Genomic DNA, 21,348 nt, shown 5'->3' with positions numbered 1-21,348 from the left:
GCTGCACCTCAAGACTATTGACTTTGACATCTAACTACATAGAAGCTGTGACAGCAGTTTTCACTGCAGTTGGGCCATTCAAAATGTTTGTGTCCCTGAATTCCCTGGAGTCTCATAACATAACTGATTTAGGCAGCCCTTCCCTCTCCCTTCTGCCCAAACTTGTACCATCCTGAAAAGTACAACTGACCAACAAATTCAAAGGCACGGAGGAGCGGAAGAAAGAATGGCAGATGTAGCATTAAAAGCATCACTCCTTTAATTAATCAACCTTGCAAAACAAAACCCTACACTGTCCTTTAATGCTTGTGGTTTAGTTCATATCTTGGGAATTGTGCTGCTTGAATCTCCCTGCTATAAAAACACTACCTGCTTACCCACTGGCTTTCCTATCTTTCACCTGGCAAAATTCCTTTCCCCTTTCTTTTTATGACTAAATTTCCCTTTTTTATTTTGGTTAAAAAATAGAGTAGAGGTGAAGGGATGGCAGGGAAAAAAAGGTTGAAAGATGAAAGTAAGTCAAAGTCAGAGCTGCATTCAGATATCCAATCCAGACAGAGAGTAAAATAATTTACCACCAGGCAGACATAAGGCCTAAATCTTTCTGAATAGTGACTGACATCATTGCGAATGCCCTGCAGTAAGAATAGCAACATCTACATTTTTACATGATTTACCACAGGCTTCACAATAACAAGAGTAAATTCAAAACTTGGTAAATAAGAGAAACAAAATGGCAAAATGGTGCTAGACAGCCTCTTGGCCTATTTTCCCCCACTCCACCTTTCTTTCATCCAGTGCAGAGCAGCATTTGCAAAGCAGTTTACTTAGTAGTTCTCCTACAGGGAAAAGGCAAGGTTACCATAGTATTGTCAATTAATTTTGACACCTGCTTACAAAGATTGATCAATTATTTTTGATGTCTCTCTGCTGTGTTGCTGTTTCTCAGTTTAGAAGAGAAATAAAACAAAGCCAAAAATACTACACATCTCTCACCAAAGAATTAATGGTCCCAAGACCCCCTCAGGCAGAGCATTTCTCCTCTTACCACAATGTTCCTGGTACTTGCTAATGCAAGTCACTCATTCCCAGAAAGCAAAAACAACTATACCTCACTTATATGAAAAAAGGGAAAGAACCTTTTATTTTCAAGTGTTTTGAGCCTATCCTTGAAAATCTGGGGTTACTTTTTCAAATACTGTAGTGACAGGTTTTACACGTGTCCAATTTAGGTCATTAAAAGTTCAATTTAAATCTTGGATAACAGGGACACAGGCAGGCACTTCAAACAGCTGCGACTTGGAAAGACTGTAAATGTTTAGAGTAATACACAAGGTTCTATTAACATTTCTACAGATCGTATCTACAACCTCCAAACTGGCTGTTCAAGCAGCTCTAACAGCCAAACACACTTTTCAGTCTTTGCCATTCTGAAACGATCTTCATGGTGATCCTTAATGACAGAAGCAAAGTGATGTGCACCCGACAGAATCTGGCAAACCACTGCTGCAAAAGTCCAGCCGTGGCCACTTAAGGGTAAAAGCACATAGGATACTTCACAGCCAAAGGGAAACAAAAGCAAATGTTCCGAGGCAATAAGGCAAAGCATCAGTTGGCACAGAGATCGGGAAGGTCGTCAGCCACCCAGCCATAGGCAGAGTAATATTCTTTTTCCAACTCTTCAGGTGGAAACGCACAGAGCTCATCACCCATTCCGCACTCATCTGAATTTTCAGGATTCAAAATACAACCGCTCCGAGCTGCTGCTTGCACCAATGTAAGGCACGTTTAATATATTTCACTCCGTCCCCAACTCCCAGGGCTTGAAAAGCTTTAAATCTTAGAATGCTTATTTTCACTGCAGAGTATACTTTGCTTCCAAGAATAAAGATTAAAGATGAGCTGTCAAAGACACTGCTATGAAAAGTGTCCTCAGTAAAAAATAGCTCTCCAACAAGCTTACTCCCGTGAGAAAAATCATAATGCAAGTGTCACTGTCATTCCTAAAGCTAAGCATGAAAAAACATAGAGGAGTTAATGAGAAATCTATTCTATTTCACGGAAACCCCTAACAGCACTTCAATTAAACACTGTGTTAGCTCAGCTCGGAAGAGGAGCCCTTCCAACATTCAGACAGAACTTCCTCTAGGTGGGGATGGATTATTAACTTTCTACCAGAAGGGAAAATGTAACCACTGGGCTTCCTCACTTGACAAACACAACCAAGGTAAAGAAACGTAGATGTTTTAAAAGATAAAAAAGATAATACCCGTAAGGATGGGATAGCAGCCCAGTAATAACTCAGAGAATATAGGCATTCACAACAAGCTTGGACATTGAAGAAATTACCATTTCCTTTGGTCTTAGCACTATTAGGGTCTGTTATGAGTGGCACCAAGACAAAGGATACAAGTAATCTCTTTATAGCCAGGAAAGAAGAGCTCTGCAGATCCACATACACAAAAATTCACCTGGGCCTCCTCTTATCGCTCTCCGAAATTAGCCCATTGCTCCACAGCAGGACAAACCCCAAACATCCAATACACCCAGCAACAAATGGCCAACTTTAAAACCTTAATTTCAAGGTCATAGGCCAAAAAAAAAAAAGATGCATTATATTTGCCTTGTATTATCTTTATAGCTAGGTTATAATCCTACTGCTGCAATATCCACCAAATATCAGTGAATTGGCTCTTTCTCTGCACTGTGTACATCACTTCAGCCAACATGTCTGACTTCAACTACTCCTTAACTTCCCAGGCTAACAAGTTACTGGATTTACTTTTTGTTTATTTAGGAATGAGTGACCTCGTATTAAATGTTTAAAAGAGATGTAAATTGTACAGCTTAATTTCAGTACTCCAGAGAGGAAAACTGAAGTAAAACACAATTTTAAATTAGACAGTTATTGATATCTAACCAATAAAAAGTAGTTTCCCAAAGACAGAAAGAACTTGACTTCTCTAAGATATAGTCTCACCAATGTATTGCTATTAGTTAGATGTTAGAACACTTTCCAACTATGTATGTCAACATAATAAATGGAGTTCCTGCTTACAAGGGGTGTTTTAAAGGGAATGAAATGAGATGCCCTGTCCAAGATTATATAGCGAAATAACAGCAAACAGTATTCTTCACAGCCAGTCTTTACACTGATACCAAAGGGGGCGGGAGGAAAGTGACAGCCCTATAAATTAAGTCTTCTTTCCCACTCCATATAGAAAAGCAAGTGTCAGGGTACGCTTCCTTCTCACTGATCAATGACTCGGTATCACAGTGACTTTTAAGAATAGGAAGGTATTTAGACCTTGACTGAGTACTCCCCCCTTTGCAAGAATCTGTTACTGTTTTATGTTTCCCACTCTCTCCTGCAAACCTTGTCACCAGGGATGTACATTTCATTCAGCTGCACGTGTGTTGCCCTGAATGAAACTGACTAATGCCCACTTAGCTCAGGCTGGAAGGAGCTAAACCTTTCATTCTTCAGGAGGAAAAAGTAATTAAAATCCACTACTAATTCTTGCTCCCAGGGCAGCCCCATGAAGTGCACAGGTCATTTCCATGACATTTCCAGAAGGGACAGCAGCGACACAGCTTTAGGCCGATTTCTCCCGTCTCTCAGTTCCCATGAAGTGGAGCAGCCTATTTTCAGCGGTAAGCCAGCCGGAGCTGCGTCCTGTGCTCTTTAGAGCTAGAGGAGCCTGTTTCATCCATAACTTCTGCACATACTTCCACCACACACGAACAAAATCATAGCAGACAGAAGCAAAGCAAAACAAACGAACAAAAAAAGGCAAGCGAAAGTGTCAGGAAAGGGATGTAGGGATGAGAAGAAGAAAATCACAAAAAGCAGAACCTTACTTGAACCTGCCCTGGCAGTGTTGGCACTGGTCTCCCACCCATCCCTGGTCGCAGACGCAGGTGGAGTTGACACAATGACCCGAGAAGCAGGAAATTTTGTCGCAGGACTTGGACTGGGACACCTGGGCATAGAGGGCCAGGTAGAGGAAGCCGTAGAAGAGCAGCCAGCTGTTCACATCCAGGAGCGAGGCGAAGCAGCAGCAGCAGGCGGAGGGGAAAGGTCTCCAAGCGGCCGGGCCCGCGGGCGCAGCTCCCGCTCTCCGCCCGGCGCTGCCCAGGTCCATCTTGGCCGCGGGGGCCGCGGGCCGAGGCGCGGCCGGCGCTGGCAGCTTCCCCTGAGGGGAGTCAATCCAGCCAGCGAGATTCAAACCCCCCGCTTCCTCCTCGCCTTCCTCTCCTCCCTCCCGACCCCAGCACTGCCTCCTCCGGCCCCTTCAGCCCTCTGCGCGCCGTCACTCCCGAAGGGAAGCCCGGCAGCGGCAGCCCTTAGCCATCCGTCCCTTCTCCTCGTCGTCCTCCTCAGGGCTCATCGCTCCCGTCTTCTTCCATGGAGGAGGAGAGCTGCCTCTTGACCTTGTGTTTTCTCCTCGCCAGATATGCCCCCACGGCCGCGCACACGCCACCCTGGACCATGTATCCCGCGGCTGCCCCTTCTCCTTTGTATCCCGGAGCCCGCGGCACACACGCAGCGGCGGCGAGGAGGAGCGCGGGAGGCGGGGGCCGCCGTCCCCTCGCCAGGCAGCCAGCTGGGAAGTGAGGGCGGCCGGGCCCGGAGCCGCTACGGCATCGCGCTCCGGCGGGGCGGGGAAAGCTGGAGAGCTCTTATCCCCGCTCCGTTATTAGCCCTGCGGGGAAGGGAGGCGGGAGGCAGCGAGAGGAGGGTTAGCAGCCCCTCCGCGTCCCAGCTGACAGCTTCCAAGCAGCCATTTTTAAAGGCTAATTGTCACCGCCGCTCGGAGCCGCCTCCCTCGGCCCGCGTGGATCCGTCCCTCGCAGGGAAGGGGGGTCCGGCGGGGTGACCGCCCCCACGAGGCTCCCGCGGACGCTCTCCGCCCGCGCCTCCAGAGCTGGAGCGGCGCCGGGAATGCGGCGGCACCGGGAATGCCGGACCCCCGAGACGAGCCCGTCCCGGCCCCCGCTCCCCCCGCAGAGCGGCCGAAGGTTCGGGGGTTCCCCGCTCTGCTGCCTCGGTTCCTCTGTTCGCCTCAGGTCCTACAAAGTTCAGAGGCGGTTTGCCTTGAACTCCTCCCGGCTGGTGGCACAAGAGATGGTAAAGCTTGTTTTGGGAACCTCATCTTCCTAAGGTTTACTCTGTAGAGAAAATCACGCTATGAAAAGCCAATGTCCATAGAGGAGACAGAGGAGTCCTGCAACTTTATTCGAATTAAGGAAGAGGCCACTGGGCACACGCCCGCGGGGTTTTCTCTCTCGAGGTTTCGGAGGGCGCAGCCTCCTTTCATCCTAAACTCCCGGCCGCATGCTCCCCTTTTGCTTTCCCCATGGGCTGAGGTACCAGGGCCGTACAGCCTTCCCGAACCGCCTAACCCACATTCCCGCCCTGAACTTGTTCTTTTACCATAAACCTGCTGCCCGAAGTTAGTAGACGTATTAAGCCCCATTCCAAAGACGCTAACACCCATATCTCCACCCATCGAATTGTTTGTAAAGACATTAATACACATCTTCCCTCTCAACTCCATCCTCCAAATGTAAGGTTCAAATCAAGACCTTGCCTCCTGCTTACAGCATGATGAGCAGTCACAAAGTTTGTGGCTTTACAACCGGAGCAGTACAAATGTAATCCTTGTGCTGAAGTTGTCTAAAATGTCCTCTTTTTTAAGTGTTCCTTCCACAGCCTTTTTCAATTTTACTGTAACCCGTTTTCATTTTATGATCAGTCAAACCTTCAGAAACCTTTTCCTAACACTGAAGTTGGGGATTTATGATGTGATGTCTCTGTTCCAAGCGGATGTAGAAAGGGCATTTAATTTCATCTCCTGGTACCCTCTCTAAATAGGTCCAAAGTGACCCCATTAGTCTGGAATCATGTCCAAATCGACCCCTCCCCAGATTCTTAAAGCCCATAGGAATTTGTTTGTGTTTTGGTTTAGCCTGTTTTCCCAAGCACACCATTCATCTAACTTTCCAAAGTCCATCCGTACTCCTGTAACGGACACAGTAACATCCAGCAGCATCCATTTGAGCTTTGTGTGGAAAAAAAAAAAAAAAATCAGGATGTCAGAGTCAAACGCAAAGTACAAACATCACAGAGAAAGAGTCTGTGCCTTAAAAGGAGTTTGTAGTCTTGATGGAGGGAATACCTCCATCAAGTATATGGGGGAAAACCGAGATGAAAAGTGATTTTCCTGGTTTAATTCCAGAGGGTTTACAGAGATCCACAAATTGCTCTCAGTCCAGGACTACATTGTCTTCCTACCAGAGCTGAGATAGATTATTTCATTGTCCTGCAACAGACACGTTTCTTAGCTATTAGACATCTCTTTGTATGTGTTTAGTAATGAATTGGTGAGCTCATGCAAAGAGAGGAAAGGGAAATTGTGTTACTGCTTTATATTTTATGATAAAATGCTGAGGCTGAAGCCTTTGTGAACAGTCTGCTAATTGTACAATATCACATGTGACAAAGGCTGCTGAACAACTGTCCTCTGTTAAGTACTATTATGGGACCAGAAATGCTGTTAAAAGGAAATCACAGTCCAAGACACAAAGTCAGTTCAAGAATACTCTTTAATACAGAAACACTTTAAGAAATAGTTTTGCTTATCATGATGGAGATACATTCCTTCTCCATTTTCTCAATTCCTTTAAACCAACCAAAAAAGTTCTAAAGTCTTTTTCTCAGACTGAAGGAAGATTTTGTTTCAGATCTACAGAAATCAGCCAAGTTTTTGAAAATGTTTGAAATTAACATTCAAAACTTTTTAAATTACCATTGACAACAAAGCTAAGATCTCAACAATCCTTTACCAGGCAAGAGATCTATTCAAAAAAATAAAACCAAAACCAAAACCCTAATAGGCCAACAGAAAAGGACTAGTGTGATTGTAAGAGGTACAGAGAATAGCATGATAGTATTTTTACTGCATAAACAATTGTAAATAAAAATCTAAACACAACTAGAAGGGTTTATAGATTTAGAGCATCAAGGAAGAAACATTGCACCATTGATTTCTGGCTAAGAACTAACACACTATGAAAATGAATGAAAACAATCCTTTTGGCTGCCGTATGCCACAGCAATGCAGTAGAAATTTCATAACTCTAGGAAAGGAATTATGTACAAATGCCAATATTGGTTCTCTTCTGTGCTGATTTAATGGGATTTTTTTGGTGTCAGATGAAGTTAACAAATCTGGCTGAGAGAAGTCAGATCTGTCAATCCTTTCATCTTTACATGCATATCTGGAAGTTCCACTTTTCTTGCAAGTGTAACATTTTACACCTTTCATCCTTTCAGTTCTTGACACAGAAATCATTTACACTTTTAAAGAACTAATGTACTGAACCATCTTGAGTAGATTTAGAACTTAAAAGCATTTGAATAAGTTCTCAAAAGTTGCAAGTTACTGAATAAAAACATAATGAGATTACAAGCTAGTGATGTAAAAGGTTATGTGAACAAAGCCTTCCAAAAAATTATCCATTGTAGTAGGAAAGCAAAATAAATAGAATAAGTACAACGTATTATAATAAAGTAAATTATATCTTTCTGTTATATAGTATATGTATTATAATGGAGTATATTCTATATTATAATACTTTTTTATAATAAAGTATAAAGCTTCTAGGCTATTACTATCAAAACTTAAGCCCCTGTATATAAGGAGAAAAATGCTGATGCATTCACATTCATTAGGAAAAACAGTATGTTTCAAGTTCTCTGTGGTTGCTGTTGTGAGAGAGTAGAATAGATAAAGCAAAACAGCCCCCAAACACAGACTTCTGCAGCTGCTCAGAATATCTGCAAAACGGAGGACAAGAATAAAGCAGAGACCATCCTCTCCTCCCTCCCCCCCTGCACACACAGAGGCACCCTCCCTGCTCTGCTGGCCCTCTCCTGCAGGCTGAGATCAATGCTGCAGACATCTCCCTCACTTAAGGATGCTCGGTACTATTTACAGCATCCAGCCCTGTGCTTGTGCAGTTCTGTTGAGAACAATGTAAGTGGCTGAAGAGCAGAGGGAGAAAAACTAATACCATTGGGTTTGACCTCTTTGCAAGGATATTAAGAGAAACAAATGCTTCTCGTGCCCTTTGCTTTCTCCTTGGGACAGATATTACTGGGCTCATTAAGTGGAAGGGGCCAAGCTCTGCACTGCTTCTGGACAGGGATATATAGACCTGCCTTGGCCTTGTGACACACTGGTGAAACAGGCGTGTAGGCAGGAGGTAATGGCTGCACAGAGGGATTTGACAGCTCCAGGAGCTGCTCTAGCCTAACCCATCACAGCAGTGCACAGGGTGCAGGGTTCCTACTGAGCCTGACAGGGAACCTGAGTGCAGCTTTGCTTTCCAAATATGCATCCAACACTTCATAGAGAGGACAGCAAAAGGCTTTTTTTTTTTTTTTTCTTCATGAATCCCACACTAATTTTTCATTGAGCAAGACTGAGCCACCTGAGCCACTCCAAAAAAAAAAAAAATTCTGATATAATGGAAACCATCAGTCTCTCTCCTGAGGTAAAAGAAACTTGTCCCTACTTATTGGATTCCAGTGCTAACAGAATAATGCATGTCACAATTTTCTGTTCCTGTTGTCTTATCTAGTAAGTCAGCTCTTGGGATGTATCAATTTTATAAGATTAAAAGTATAAGCCTCCCCTCACCTACTCATTTTTTCAATATTTAGAAAGAAATATAAGCCTTCCCTAGCCTAGTTATTTTTCTCTAAACTTAGAAAGCAATAAAATTCACAGAAAATTCACTGGCACACTTCTAAAGTGAAGTAAGATAGAAAAATCTTACCTTTCTTAACACCCATGTGTGTGTTTCGCTACAGTAGTGACATTTGTTACCATCATCTCCAAGAAGAAAACTGCCATACAATAAAGACTGTAAGTGCTTTAAGAAGTTTACCAAACACAGAAACATCTACAAAACAACAGAGGTGGAAAATAATGCTTATGTTATTCTTTCAAATTTTTTTCCCATTTTATATATGGAGAAAAAATCTAGAGTGAGATCTGTATTTTTTATGCATATGCATGAGCTGAGGTGTAAAATCTATCCTACAAAGAAAGAGCCAGATTTCCATTGGAATGTTTATTCTTCTGCAGAATTTTTTCATTAAGAAAAAAATAATTATATTTTTTGCACTCTTATTTTTAAATTGTAGTCTGTGGATGAAGAATAACAGGATAAATTACAATTTGGCTTCAGGTCCATTTAAAGGTGAAAGATGCTTCAGAAAAGCAGAGACCAGAAAACACCAAGTTCTATCAGCACTGATAATGACATCATTGCTACTTGAAACACCTCTCTGCTTCAGATAAAAATCTGCCAAGCCAGGGAATAAAATCATGTTATATTTTTCCATATTCTTTTCTACATTCTTTCTGCACAAAAAAAAAAAAATTAAACAGACAATCTGATAGAATTTCCATCTATGACAGAGCCAATCTGCCGACACTGATCTTGACTCTGAGTATGAACCTCTTATTTTTTAAAATACAAAGTTTTTAGAAGTCTTCCTACTGAATAGATGTGTAATTGTACGCCATGCTGAAACCTTGATGCATCTTGCACTGACATTTCCCACTGCAAATGTCACTTCTGCTGAGGTTTTTCCTGCATTCATTCTGCTGCCTTTTATTTTCCCTGCTATTCCTTCTGGAGTTTTTCACAATCCTGGTTAATCTTGACTAAGCCAGGGCATTTTTTCCTTGTCAGCAAAGCTCCATCTCACAATTCAACCTTTCTTACACATCATTAGTAGGTGTACTGAATTTATCCAATACCCTTTAATGATCCCAAAGGGACACTGCTATTAGACTTTTTCTAGCTGAGAAAGCATTTACTTTGAGTTATTTTCTCTCATTCTTTTCTAAATTAGGACATGATCTTTGGGATTCAAACCACTGTTGCCTTTATTTCTGTATTTGTTCTTTTTATTCATAGATTCAACAAAATACTGAAAAAATTATTAGAAGATAATGAAACTAGATTGACCTTACTGGGATTTACACCCTTCCTTCAGAATTTAGCAGAGATTTCCACATTTTTTCTGGCTAGTTTCCTGAATGATTTTTTTTAAAAAAGCCTAACTAAAAGATTTTGAAAATAAAAATAAGCCATCTGTTCCAATTTTCTCCTATCCACTATTTTTTCTTTACAAGGCTTAGGAAGAATGCATGTATTATTGGTGGCTTACTGGTTCTTACTCATCACATTATACTTTACCCAGGAGCTTTGTAAGTCCTACACCAATTTCTTCCAAGGCTATTTAAGCATGACTTCTCTGCTCATGTTGTCAGGCTGACAAATTTCATCATCTCCAACAAAAATGTTGGGTAAATATTAAATCAGCAGTGTAATCAGTATTTTGATTAATACAATCTTCATCCAAATATCTCATTTCATCTCCTTTAGAGTGATGCAGCTTAATCCTAGTGTTTCTACTTCAAAATAATCTCATGTAGATTTCTTATTATTAAAAAAAAAAAACCAGCTTTTTAATAATGGCTTCATTGTTAACCTAATACTTTAATACTTAATTTTACAGAATGTTTTTTAATACTGCAGTGAAATTATTTACTTTTCCTGAAATTACCTTTTCCTTTCCAGTTGCTACTTTTGGAGCCTACTTAATTTTCCTGGTTTTTTCTTATGTGTATTTAAAAAAATTCTTTCTTTCTTTTTTCAGTCAATACTTGAATAGTTGTACTATTAGCCTCTGGAAAATGATACTTGCAAAAAGTGGAAAAACAAGTACATCAAATAGTCTGCAACAAGGATAGTGAAACAATAATTGTACTAGGCGTAATGGAGTAATGGAACAAAATTATGTTCATTTTTTGCCATTTTATTTGCATAAAATTGGCAAAAATGAGAGGCTATGCATGCATCGATCCCTGTCTTGTCTTCTAGATGTCATAAAAGAATTGAGTAGATTAAAATTTCCCTCAGTATTAATGTTGAAACAGACATTATATGCCAAGTATCTAAGTGGCCTATTGTATTCATTCAATGCAACTATTTTCAGTAATTTGAGGAAATAACCCTCTTGCATAAATATAACAGTTTGTCAAGCACACAAGCAGTTATTTAATTAGCTGAAGACATAAATTTCCATAGCTCAGAGAATGGTAGAAATAATAATTATTAAGAATAACATTATTTCCCTGAAGTAACAAGGTTTATTGCCCCAGAGGAGCACCAAGATGTGTGTGGCATCTCCTGTTTGTGTACCTGGGCACTGGTGGTGCTGCAGGGGAAGGCTGAAGAAGCTGTGAGTTGAGATGATGACCTTATCCACACCCTCAGCCAGGAATAAAGGCTCAGGATGTGCCATGGGCAGGTCTGGCTGCACAGGTGGACATGCAGGATGGTTCTCTCTGGCACTGACTGCTGAGGGAAACCTTCTCACCAGCTTGGCAAGTTGTTCCTCATGAGCAGGGCTTTGGACCAGTTTTAAAAGGCATCATAGAAAAAAGTCTGCAGCCCTTTCTCTCTCCTCTTCTCAGGTTATAGATTTAGAATCTATGTGATCAAAGCCAAGGAGAGAGCGAGAGAACTGAAAATTTTCTAAGAAAGGGAGAATGCAAAGTGAGCCATCAAACACCTGCAGGACAGATCCACAAGCAGAAACACAGAATCAGATCAGGTAGAAAAATCTCTGACATCATCCAGTCTAACCTATGACCCAACACCACCTTGTGAACCAGACCATGGCCATGTCCAGTCTTTCCTTAAACACCTCCAGGGATGGTGATTCCACCTCTGGCCAGTCCATTCCAAAACCTTTTACATAATGGTGTTCAAACTGCTGCAGCTTAAGACTTTGTCCTCTTGTCCTGTCACTGGTTGGTTGGGAGAGGAGGCTGAACCCCCACCTGGCTCCAGCCTCCTGCCAGGGAGTTGTAGAGGGTGACAAGGTCATCCCTGGGCCTCCTGTTCTCCAGGCTGGACAGCCCCAGCCCCCTCACTGCTCCCCAAAGACCGTGCACTCCAGATCACTGACAGAAATATCTGTCGACCACCGCTCGAAAAATGGGAGAGACAAAGTGCACATAGTGACAGGTTTGAACCAAAGATTTTTCTGACTAGAAGGCTCTTTCAGTATAGATGCTACTAGAGGTATCCAAGGGGCAGAAACTGGAAAGACCTAAAGCTCAGGACTTTGTGGGAATAGGAATACATTCCCTAGTAGGATGAGAATGTAACAACTATCTGAGGCTTTCTTTGAAAAAGAAAACAGTTGTCTATTCATTTCTTCTGATCTGCTAGGGACTGCTTTTTTATTTCATGAAGTGGAGGAAATTACACAGAAAGTAGCCATTTTAGATTTAATTCTAATTCTTAGGAGGAAGTGGTTGAGAATCTCAAAGTGGAAGTTAATTCAAGAGAAAAAGATAATAAAAATGATAAGTCTTCAATTCTTCCTTTAAATTGCAACTAACAAAATAAGGCTAATGGACTTCAAATAGCTCAGGGAAATACAAGTATCTAGCAGTGATAAGGGAAAAAAGAATATAAGAGATAAAGACAGGACAACAAATTATCCTAACATGGAAGAAAGATTGGAAGTACATCAAAAATTAAGATGATTGCATCAAGAATTCTTTAACGATCTGAAAATCTAAAAGAAAATCATAAAATATAGAAAAAAATACATATATATATAATGGCAAGTATAAAGAAATAGCACAAGCAAGCCAGAATAAAATGAAAAAATGCTGAAGCACAGAATAAGCCACAAGTTGCATGATGATACTCATATTCAGTTCAAATGAGATGATACTCATGATTCAGTTCAGTTCATATTCATATTCAGTTCAGCACAGACAGATCTGTGCTGGAAATAAAAGTACCTTCTACTGTTTTCCACAAGGATTATACCACATTACAATGCCTTGTCAATCGTTTTTGACCCATTTGCCTTTCCAAATTTTCCATCTCATACCAATCTGTAGCTCTTGAATTCCTCTAAAAGCAATTTCACAACTTGAAGCAAAGACAGATGGTGGAGTTTCATTTTCTCAGGTGCCTTTCCCAGTCACGTTGACTTTAATTGTCCACTGCCACCACAGGAAGAGACATGAATCTGGCCACTGAAATGAATCCTATGTATCACAGTTTACACCTGTCAGAGTCACACGTGGTCACATTAAATATTAAAATGATGTTCAAAACAAGATTATGAAATACGATTTTCTACTATGTCTCACAGAGAATATCTGTGGCTTCATCACTGCTAAAAAAAATTATTACCTGAGCAGCAGTATCAAGAGAGCCACACTCTGAAAATTAATACTGCAGATGGTTGTACCTCTAACTACAAATAGTGTTGTTATGCCATGAAGACAAATAGCTTCAGGCTATAAAAAAGCCTGAGAAAAGGAAGGTTTAATAAAATCTTGTGGGAAAAATAATTTGATGCAAAATATTCTTACTTCACAATGCTCTTTTACACTGCAATATAAATATCTGTACTTTGTGCTTCTGTATTTTCCTCCTTTCCCTCAGTTTTCTGGCCTATGGGAAGACTGTTTTGTCATTTACCCAAAAATAAAGTGAGAAAAATCCTAATGTGGTCTGAGTTGCTTTCCATCCATTTAATCAATTAAAATGTCTAATTACACTGACAGATATTTTTTGTAATAAATTTTGTCTATATAATTTACAGGTTGAAAAGCCACTATAATTTAAGGCATATTATTAAGTTTCATCCTCATGTTAAAAGGTTAACATACCTGTACAAACACATGAACATGAATGTGCACATATAACACACATAGTAGAAGACTTTTTAAAATTTTTAATTGTTCTAGGATTTTTTTTTAATTCACTTTACCTCACCTACATACACACCTTATTCCACACTCTGCCTTTATGATGTAGAAATATCCAGGTGTTACTTTCCTTGCTGAAAGGGACTGTCTTCGGCAAATACCAATAATGCCTCAAATAAAAAGGCTGTTTGATGTCCAAGGTTGGGTATGAACACCTGCCAAATATAAAACAAATGTCAATTTTTAAAATAACTGATGGTATTCCTGAGAGTATTTTGGGCAAAAAATTAATGCTCATATCTCTCTGGAGAAGGTCAGAAAATTTTATCTGCAGAACAACAGCGCATCATATAAAGGGTAGGTTTAGACCCTGAGCTTTCACAAGTTTGTATGGTCTAGAATTAAAGAGAATAAACTCAGGTGTTTCAGCCAGAGCCACGAGGAAAAACTGTTTTATGTGCCTTCGATGGCTCCTTGCCTCTTAACTAAAAGAAAATGCATGCAGTACAGTCAGCTTCCTAAAGGAAAGAATGCAGAAACATCTCTGTGGAATGGTGGTAGCAATTCACACCCGAGGAATTCTAAATCCAGAAAAGCCCTGTGTAACTGCTGAGCAGCTGGGGCCGTCTCCACCTCCAGAGGTAGCATAAAAACAGAGGTGATGAAACCCATGTGGGAGATAAAAAATTTTTCATGTTTAGTGACCTCAAAAAGAAGATGAACATTGAAAAGACAGACCTCATCTGAGCATGGAAATGTGACATTGTCTAGCAAGCATTCAGCCAAACCTGTGAAAAGCTTGAGCTTTTCTCTTGGTTCCTCTAAGAGAAGACATTTCACATACAAAATTAATTTGTAAAGGCTTACACTAAAACATTCATTTAAGAAATTAATTTTTCCTTTTTTCCTTTCTTGATCACCCTTTTGAGATCAAGAATCAGAGCAGAGAATCCTCATCTATGTCCATGTATTTGCATCAGAAGTTAAGATATGATTATGTGGTGGAGAGCATGGGGGTAGCGCTGGAAAAATTTTTTCAAAGAATTATGGAAGGGAAAAAGCATGTAAATAAATGAGTATTACTTGAACTCTGGGCAAAAACAGAGCCTACAATCTCCAAACCTCAAGAACATCCTTGTTTTTTTGCAAATTTCATGCTTTTCTTTCCCTAATGACTGCTCTCTGAACTTACTTCCAAAGATTTTGACGTTGTGTCTCTACAAAAACCACCACATTGTGTTTTGTACAAGGGCTGTCTCTCACATGCCTGTGTCAGAGAGCATCTGCATTATGAAGCGAGACAAGAACAGTCCCTAAATTAAGGGAGAAAGAGGGAGGGAAGGCAAAAGTCTGTCACACTCTATTATGGCAGCTGATTTTCACATCTGCAGAGAAATATAAGTGTAATTCAGAGGGTTTGTCAAGGGAAATATGATTGAATTATCTCTATAGCCCAGCTGAAAGGTGAAATGATGAGCAACCTGGAATTAAATTAAAAACCTAAACCCATTAAAGTATTCAGATTTCCCAGACTAAGATAAAAGTGAAAACCTTTGAAATTAAGCAGTCTTCCTACCCTTATCTCTGAAGCTGAAGACGCTGCTGCTTTGGATAACACAAAGGAAGCCAGACTGGATTATTGCTCATTTGAACACTGGTTCTCAAATGCACCATATTTTCCTCAAGAAATGAACATTATTCATTTCAGCTTATACTGGATACCAAAGTAGCTGTAGAAAAGGACACAAAACAAATTACCAACCATCCTTTGATCCCAACACACTCCCACAGCTCCACTTCCCCACTCCACAGAACAATGGGAAGGAACAAAATCTCCCTTATTCTCAGAGCTGCACATCCTGAATCTTTCAAAGCTCATTCCTTTTCTGAAGAATGTCTTTATTCTTAATAAATTTGAAACTATGCACAAGATTTCCTCAAATGACAGTTTTCTCACATGATTTCTCCCTTGCCTTCAAAGTAATTCCTCCTAAAATATAATTCCTAAGTCTCAACTTGTCTGGCTCGAAGAGACAAACAAATAGTTCTCTTTGAGGAATCAAAGTCTGTTCATTCATCCCATCACAAAGAAGTACATTTCTGTACAGATATATTCCATTCTTATGTGCAGCATAAACAAGAAAACAAATTTTTTTTTCTGTTTGAACTAATTTTCATGTCAGGGCAGTTACGCTTTTGCCACATGCGAAATAAATTCTTGTCTGCTTTCATAAAGACATTTAGAGAATAATAATGAGAAAACAATAACATCTAATCTTTATTCTCAAAAGTGCAGTTAAAGGCTGAGTCACAGCCTGACAACTTAAATTAGTGCAAAAACTTATAAAATTCCTATATAATCTCACAAAACCATAGTTCAAATAGAGCCACAAGGGATCAAAATCAAACTTGCTTCAAGTGTAACAAAGTGAGACTCATTCTTCAGTGTATTTATTTATTCAGGTGATGCACCTACATCCCTTTCCTTCTGTCTGTTTACAAAGACTTCAGACCAGGCATTTTTCTTGCAAACTCACATGGCATTAACATAATGAACCCCAATCCCAACAAGGGTCAATGGACAAAAAATTAATAGAAATATTTACTTTTATTATTTTATAATAATAGATTTACTTCTAGGGGAAAAGCTGTCACTTTTCAACTGCACTTTGAACACAAGAAAGATTGAAGGCAAAACTGTTTCGTGGCTCCTGATCCCTTCTACCTCCACAATGGAAGCAGCTCCATTCTTCAGTGACTGAGGAGCAATGGCTAACTTACCCTAATATGAGCTACATCAAAGGGCACAGAATTACCAGGAGGAAGCTAAAGGAAGAAATAATTATTATGATCATGCCTCTGCAATCAAAATGTTCCAGTAATATTTTTACAGCCTTCAGAAACTCTTCAGTGGAGAAAAGTCATTACTGTACTTTAGTATTATTCCTCGAGGATTTGCCTATATGCCAGATAACAATGTGGATATCAATGGAGACTCCCTTAATAAACACTTTTTTAAAATTAAACTTTAAATATAAAACATCAAAAATTTTATTATTTCTTCCATCATCAAAATATTATGCTGGTGTAGTTAAATTTCCCTTTAGCCTTGGGTTTGGAGCCTACAAAATTAAATATTCCATCTCAAATCACATATGGTAGTTCAGTGATTTACACCTCATCTAATTTTGCTAGACATCAGAAACCCTTTTAATGAGTACTTGGAGGGTTTCATTCCATTATAGTCCCAAAGAAGCTGATGCTGCATTTTCTTTCAAATTCAAAAATTTAGTTGGCCGACATCCAACTTGCAATCAAATAATAATGAATTTTTAAAACAGAATCTCAGGCAGAATCTCAAGAATAAAATTGAAAAAAAAATTATGAGAACAAATGTCTCAGATTTATACACCTCTTTGCAGCAACTGTCCAGAGGATGAAGCACATTGCTAGAATCTCTCAGAAATAGAATCAGTACAATTTTGAATGTTTCTTCATCTGAAAAACTGAAAATAATAACAATTTCACATCTTCACTGTTCCTGCTTGATTCAAAAGAATAAGCTAAAAGCAAACACAATCTGAAAAAACATCTATTTAATATCTTCTGTACTGTTAACTGTTCAATACACTTGACAGAAGGAAAGTACAGTAGAAACCTAAATATATATATACAATCAAGGAAGATAGACAGAATTGATTTTGAGGAACCATGGCAGAGAACAAATAAACAAGAGTTTGAGTACTAGGCTTGATTCTATCACTGGTTTTCTACATGGGCAAGTCAGACAACTCCATCTATCTGCATTTGATTTCAAGACCTACAAGAGGTTTTTCAATGCACCCTTCCTTTTACTCATCCTCCCCCTCTTCTGCCTACCCGTTCTCACAGCATCATGCATGGAAAACCCCCTGCCACTGAGCAAGAAAAGGCACCTCTGTGCATTCCTGCAAGCAAAGCAAAAATAAAAGGACCCCAAATGTTATCACAGACTGTTTGGAGAGCAGTGAACAGAGGATTTCCCAATTTGTTTATACCATGTTTGAATGAGCTCACTTTCATCTGCCTTTCATCTGGTGGTTTGCAAGAATCCTCTCCCTGTTATAAAGATGATTGTCATAAAGGAAAACACTATCCATTATCCCAGTGAAAAGTATATGGCCCATTGGAATATACTTCATGTGTATAATTGATGTCTTGCTAGAAAGTTGGGTTGTTAGGAGCTGTTGAGGTGGCCAGGTGCTCTTTGTGATGATATTTGTAAACACATCTACCACCAACTGTTAAAAACCAGTTATTTATTTATTGCTTTAATACCACAAACTTCCAAGTGTCATCTGATCTGGCAGCTATTATCATTTCTACAATAAATATTAACAAAACAACCTCAGAATTTAATAAAAACCCCAGTCTCCTGCATATAAACAAAATTTTGCCATCCCTTGCACGTTGTTTTCCTGCTTTTTCTGGGGGTAAAAGAACACTAATTTCCCCTTATTTCTTCATGTAGGTTAGGTGGCAGTTCAACTTTTATACAGAAGCAATTTTTATTTCCTGAATGATAGGATTATGTCTTTAGATGCAGTGACCCTCCTTCAGATCCTTTTATTTCCATAGAAATATAAAGCTGGAAGGGAGGTCACCTAGCCCTGGCTTTCTCTTTTTTAATCTAAAAGAGTCCCAGTTCACACAGTCTTTCTTCAGAGATCATATTTTCTAGACCTCTGACTGGTCTCTAACATCTCTCACAACTCTGTTCCAAAACCCACTTTGACAGTTACTCCTTTGTTCTGAAAGGGAATTGATTCTAAGACAAAATTAAATTGTTATTAAACTTTCCTTTTCCCTTTTTCTTTGTCCTTTTCCTTTTTCTTCTTCCTTTTTTTTTTTTTTTTTTTAATTTCTTCACTGGTTAAATGCAACCCAAGTGAAGATTCTTTTCCAGTTATAACATGTCCTAAGTGTCATAACTACTTCTTCCCCAGTTGCTGAGCATGCTCTCTTTTTATATGTGTGCATAATTTACTAACACATAACCAACATTATTTAGAGTTTGACATTTATCAACACACTAAGTATTTCCAAAAGATGTTTTTCATTATTTCAAAGTGCACTCCTTTACTGTGGACTGAATTTCTTTGACAGAAAGCATTTTGCCGTGTTTTTTCTATGTTATTACATGCACTAAAGATTAAGCAATTGGGCAATATAATTTTTACTATTGGATAACTGAGATAAATATTTTCTTATGACTGAAGCAATTAATGCACTGACTCAGTACATTTCTACTACTTTCATGAAATGAATATAGTAATCAGTCCTGGAATTTTCATAAACATCCTGAAACACAGGCAAAAATCAGTCCACCATGGAATACTGCGATCATTTCTATGCAAATGCCTTGCAGTTCTTTCTAATGTTGCATTTTTTAGGATGTTATCTTGGAAGGTTCTTGAAAATGTTACTTTTGTGGAGATACTCAGGACACAATGACTCTACAGACTTCTTTTTTCTACTGAACATACTGCAGAGTAAAGGTTGGTCTTGTTCTCAGCTGCATGGCTGAGCAGATATGGAAGCAATAAATGTTCCTGAAGGTCCCAAAGGAAGTCATGGACTGCTTAGGGCAGGGAGGGACCTTAAAAATCACCCTGAAAGTTCCAACCTCCCTGTCACTTTCCACTAGAGAGGTGGAAGCAAAAGACAACAGTTAAGTAGCTGGGTGGAAGGAATGTTGGCAGATAAATGCCCTTACACTGCTAGAAAGAGCTCTTCCAGAGCAGCACATTTTTGAGACTCTGCAGAAGTTCACAGGTGCTGCCTGACTCTCTTTTCTTTCTCTGTCTCATTGAAGGAACTTTGTCTCTAATGCTCTCAAGCTAGAGTTGGATTTTTCACTTTTGGTTTTAATCAAAAGGCATTGCTGCACTTTGTAAATAGCAGAACAATTTTTTACCAGCTTCGCTGCAGGAATTTCATCTTTTCCCTCGTCTTTAAAGTAATTCTTTTAGCTTGAAAAGAAAAAGCTACCTCTACCCATATTTACTGAAATATTTTACCCCAAAAAATTAGTGATGATGAAAAGCGGGAAGCAAACCCAATGGCACTGGTTATGTTATTACACATTACAAAAAATGTCAAATACTTCCAGGTGGAAACCAACATTATTTTAAAAGAAAAAAGCATATCAGCAGAACCCCTATAATGAAATCACTCCTGGACATCTGGAGAATTCATCTGTTGGCATAGCAGGTTTTCAGCATGTGAGGGCTGTCAATTTTTTTTAGATTGAAAGGTATGAACTTGTTTTATATATATATATATATATATATATATATATATATATATATATATATATAGTTGTTCCTGATGGCAAAAGAAAAGTACCAAGGAGGGGTTTTAAATGCAACGTAGTGGTTTAAAAATGAGCACTGGATTTTCTGATGGTTTCTTTTTGGATCTTCTGATGGTTTCTTTTTTCCCTTCCAAACTTCATTTCTTCTGCTTCCAAGAACCCTAAAGTCAGTAACCTTCCATCCTCTGGAATCAAGGCTGCAGTTTTTAACACTGTTGGACATGGGTACCTTTATTTGGATTTCAAACCATGATATTCTGACTTTTAAGTAATAGTATAAAATATACACTTTCAGTGCAGTTTACAAGAAAGGCTTTTTAACAAATTACCTGTACATTTAGGCTTTTTCTGTCTACCTACCAGATAATAAATGCTTAGCACAAGGAGCTCTGCAATCAGCAGCATTGAGCAAATTTGCCCACTTATCTCTTCATGATTCTCTGAACCCGTATTCCTGCATCTGCTGCATTAACAGATTCAGAACCAGCAATGTGGAACAAAACCTGGCTCAACCACTTGGCTTAGGAAGCCAGTCATTTTACCAGGAAAAGGAACAAAATAAACCCAACAAAACACAACCCAGATTAGTGCCCCCATGTAATTTAGGATATAGTTGCCATATCTTCAGCAACACAATTGCTAGAACCACTCAGTTAATCAGCCCTACAGACTGCCAGTCATGCTAGATAGCCTTGTTTTGTAAATACTCATATTCTCACTTTGGCACTGGACAAACTCGTTTCAGACACAAAACCAGTCACACATTTTCCAAGTTGTTGGGAAATAACCCAAGTGAGATTATAAACAATGGAATCTGAGAAACTGGCTCGATGCCTTTGCAAAGGCTTTGACACAAACTGCTGGCTCGCTCCAGAATTTTGAAAACAGTCAAACATATTTTCCTGGTAGCAATGTTTTTCCATTGTTGTGCTATCCCAGCATGGGATTATAGCAGAGAGTGACTCTTTTTAGGCATAAAATAGAGTCTGACCAACCAGAAACTGGGTGTGAGTGCGACAGGAGTGCAGAAAGGGGAAGAGGGAGGGTGTGAGTGGTTCAGTGCCTCCAGAGGTAGAGACCTGCACAGAGAATTTTACATCTTCTCCAACACTGGATTGCTTTGCAACTGGTAGAGTAAGCAATCTCTGTTTTGAGGAGCTG

At 39.5% G+C, this 21,348-nt stretch overlaps 1 protein-coding gene and 1 long non-coding RNA gene across 6 annotated transcripts in view; both read right to left on the bottom strand.

Annotated features, from left to right (window-relative positions):
• ATRNL1 (attractin like 1) overlaps window positions 1-4,520 on the bottom strand; it is a 427,695-nt gene extending 423,175 nt beyond the window's left edge. For 3 of the 5 annotated variants that reach the window (XM_030276506.4, XM_030276509.4, XM_030276508.4), the window contains exon 1: window positions 3,862-4,288. In XM_030276506.4, the coding sequence (XP_030132366.1) occupies window positions 3,862-4,145 (284 nt within the window). In that variant the 5' untranslated portion in view covers window positions 4,146-4,288. Of the gene's footprint in view, window positions 1-3,861 lie in introns of all 5 variants that reach the window. The other 2 variants (XM_030276507.4, XM_002186719.7) reach the window with 2 other exon arrangements.
• A 3,803-nt stretch (window positions 4,521-8,323) lies between these two features.
• On the bottom strand, window positions 8,324-15,557 carry LOC140684488 (uncharacterized). The gene is made up of 3 exons (XR_012056810.1): window positions 15,409-15,557; window positions 13,912-14,047; window positions 8,324-11,662 (listed from the first exon to the last, which is right to left on the bottom strand). It is a non-coding gene; the product is annotated as an uncharacterized lncRNA (long non-coding RNA).
• Between the last annotated feature and the right edge of the window lie 5,791 nt (window positions 15,558-21,348).

The sequence above is a fragment of the Taeniopygia guttata genome, chromosome 6 (genome assembly GCF_048771995.1).
Source record: "Taeniopygia guttata chromosome 6, bTaeGut7.mat, whole genome shotgun sequence".
Taxonomy (NCBI): domain Eukaryota; kingdom Metazoa; phylum Chordata; class Aves; order Passeriformes; family Estrildidae; genus Taeniopygia; species Taeniopygia guttata.
This window is presented reverse-complemented; position numbering and strand designations above follow the sequence as displayed.